The sequence below is a fragment of the Otolemur garnettii genome, unplaced genomic scaffold (assembly GCF_000181295.1).
Source record: "Otolemur garnettii isolate 467f Iridium unplaced genomic scaffold, OtoGar3 scaffold00147, whole genome shotgun sequence".
Classification (NCBI taxonomy): Eukaryota; Metazoa; Chordata; class Mammalia; order Primates; family Galagidae; genus Otolemur; species Otolemur garnettii.
In genome coordinates, this window is record NW_003852542.1 from 5,495 (window position 1) to 8,217 (window position 2,723).

Here is a 2,723-nt window from a genome sequence, read left to right on the forward strand (position 1 = left end):
CTAATAGCCAGGATCTTGGCTCCAATTATCATGAATGTATTTATTTATAGATCAGCCCCATGGTTCTAAACTAGACCTTTATGACATCTTCTGCTACCGCTCCATGCAGGCGACTCTGCACACACAGACCCTCACACCCTGCTCTAGCTCTGATGCCCTTTCCATGGCCTTCACTATCTCTGCAGCCCCTGTGTGGTTGTTGTCCTCACCCTGCCTGGGTTATGGTCCCTGCACTGGGAGTCCTTACCCACATGAATGCCCTGATCGTCACACTCTCTGGGCCCTCACACCAGGTCAGCAGCAGCACCTCTCCTGCACAGGGACACCCACTATCCCCACTGTAGTTCCAACACTGTAGGAAGGGCTTCTACCTCCATTTCCTCACTGCTTCAGGCCTCACTCTGCCTGGCCCCATTGTCCTAAACCCAAAAATTGAGAGCTGGAAGTTCTCTTAGGAACTGGAAGGGTAGAATGTGTTCATGGTAGAATGTGCCGGCTTAGGGAGCACAGTAGACTAAAGAGTGGACATGAATGGTGGCACTGCAGAGGACTCCACTTATAAAGGGAATCACTAGGGGTGAGTGAATGGAAAGCTTGTGTGATAATCTGAGGCACTTGGGGGACCCCGAGTATGGATATGTGTAGCAGGGACAGCGCCAGGAAGGCAGCTGATGCTTCTCAGGTGGGGAGGGAGAAAGACCTTGACCTTGGCTGGCCTGCTTGAAAGAGTGGAGCAGAGCATTCAGAGATGGGGGAGAGAGACCACTCAGCTGGAGATGGCAGGTTAATGATGACACACAGCCTTTCTTCTCAAATCATCACCCCTATGCTTTTTTCTCACTCTTCTATTTCATGGCATCTCGGGATGGCATTGATGACATTTTGTCACACCAAGCACATTTGGGAATTAGAGAAAAGATGAAGCCTCTGTAAGGTCGGTGATATCCAAAGGTACAAAATGCAAAGAACTTGTTATGTGCTCTGTGGTTTCCGTAGTTTGTGCCGTCTTCAACAGACTATGTCTGTGATTGAAAGGTAAAGCATGTCCTAAACCTTGAAATGATAAAAATCACACTCTCTTCACAGGACATTAGACATATTAGGTCCCATAGCCCCCAGGAGAAACAAGCTCTCTGCCAGTGAATCTGTGCTGCCCTGGTCTGCTCTGGGACACCTGGGGATACTGGGTCCTTTCTGAGTCACTGAGATGAGCCAGCCCTGTAGCTGTGCCCAGCCTGCCCTCCCCATGCTCATTTGCATGTTCCCAGGGTGCAGCCCCCTGCCCCTAAGACTTATTGAGAAGCTGGTCACAGCCTGTGCAGGAGTCAGTGCCTGTCAGGACACACCATGGCCATGAGGGCACCCACTCATTTCCTAGGGCTCCTGCTGCTCTGGCTCCCAGGTGAGGAGAGAGAATACCAGGGATTTACTCAGACAGTGTGGTCAGTACTGACTGGATCTTTAGGTAAGCCCTATCAAGACTGGATTGACTATGTGTACATTTGATTTTTATTTTTCTCATCTCAGGTGCCAGCTGTGCCATCCAGATGACCGAGTCACCATCCTCCCTGTCTGCCTCTCTAGGAGACACAGTCACCATCACTTGCCAGGCTAGTCAGAGCATTAGTCGTTGGTTAACCTGGTATCAGCAGAAACCAGGGAAATCTCCTAAGCTCCTGATCTATGATGCATCTAATTTGGTACCTGGGGTCCCATCGAGGTTCAGAGGCAGTGGGTCAGGGACAGATTATTCTCTGACCATCAGTGGTCTGCAGGCTGAAGATGTTGCAGATTATTACTGTCTGCAGCGTAACAGTTTCCCTCTCACAGTGTTACAAGTCATAGCATAAACCACCCCAGGGAAGCAGGTGTGTGAGGCTAGGCAGCCCCAGCTGCTCCTCCTGGTGCCTCCATCTGATGAGAGCATTTCTCAGAGGCACAAGGTTCTACAGGCTCCTGGAGACTTTTGGTAGCAGGTTGGAGGGAAGTCCTCCAGCGAGGCCCCTTTTTGCTCTCACACTGTGTCTTTGTCCTTAGCCCCAGCAGTGGAGAAATGACAATATCTCTCCTAATTTTATTGCGAAGTTGTTACAGGTCTGACTTACCACATCATTTCGTATTTCTCTAGCAAAACCACTCGAGACTCACTGAATCAAGAATTGTTTAGTTAAGGGAATTAGTGTCTGAAATACAATCCTACAAATCCTGGGGCATGTTAGGAAGGGAGGGCCTGGAAATGGGAGGACACGCTCATGCCAGAGTGCATCTGCCCCGAAGGTGTGGGCTGCATGACCAAGTGGTCCTCAGACCTGTGAGAAGCTGGGGTGGGGGTGCCGATGCTCTCAGCTGCCTGTGCACCTCATCAGGTAATCTCCACCCCCAGCTCCAACCCCGTGTCTGCCTGCAGGTTTCAATAAATGTTAAATGTTTCTTTACTTTTCCATATGTGATGTGAGGGCCCGTTTTTCAGAAACTCTGTAGAAAACCATACAGGAAAAGGGGCTCAGAGAAACATGCTTTTAGGTGATTGTGGTGATGCTGAATTGACAGCTGACAGCCTATTGGTCACAACTGTCCTTACTCTCAGTATCTGTCCACTTCAGGGATAGCCCCAGAATACATATAGATGAGCTTTCAAGTTTCACTACCAAGTCTAGCTTTATAACCAGAAACTTTCACTAAGTCACAGAGTAAACAGAAAAAATGAGTAAATGACATCTCAA

The 2,723-nt window shown here is 49.2% G+C and overlaps 1 gene segment (V, D, J or C); it reads left to right on the forward strand.

Annotated features, from left to right (window-relative positions):
• Positions 1–1,347: 1,347 nt before the first annotated feature.
• LOC111728249 lies at positions 1,348–1,850 on the forward strand. The segment is given in 2 exon segments: positions 1,348–1,402; positions 1,528–1,850. Coding segments are annotated over 2 exon segments (378 nt in total).
• The last annotated feature ends 873 nt before the right edge of the window (positions 1,851–2,723 follow it).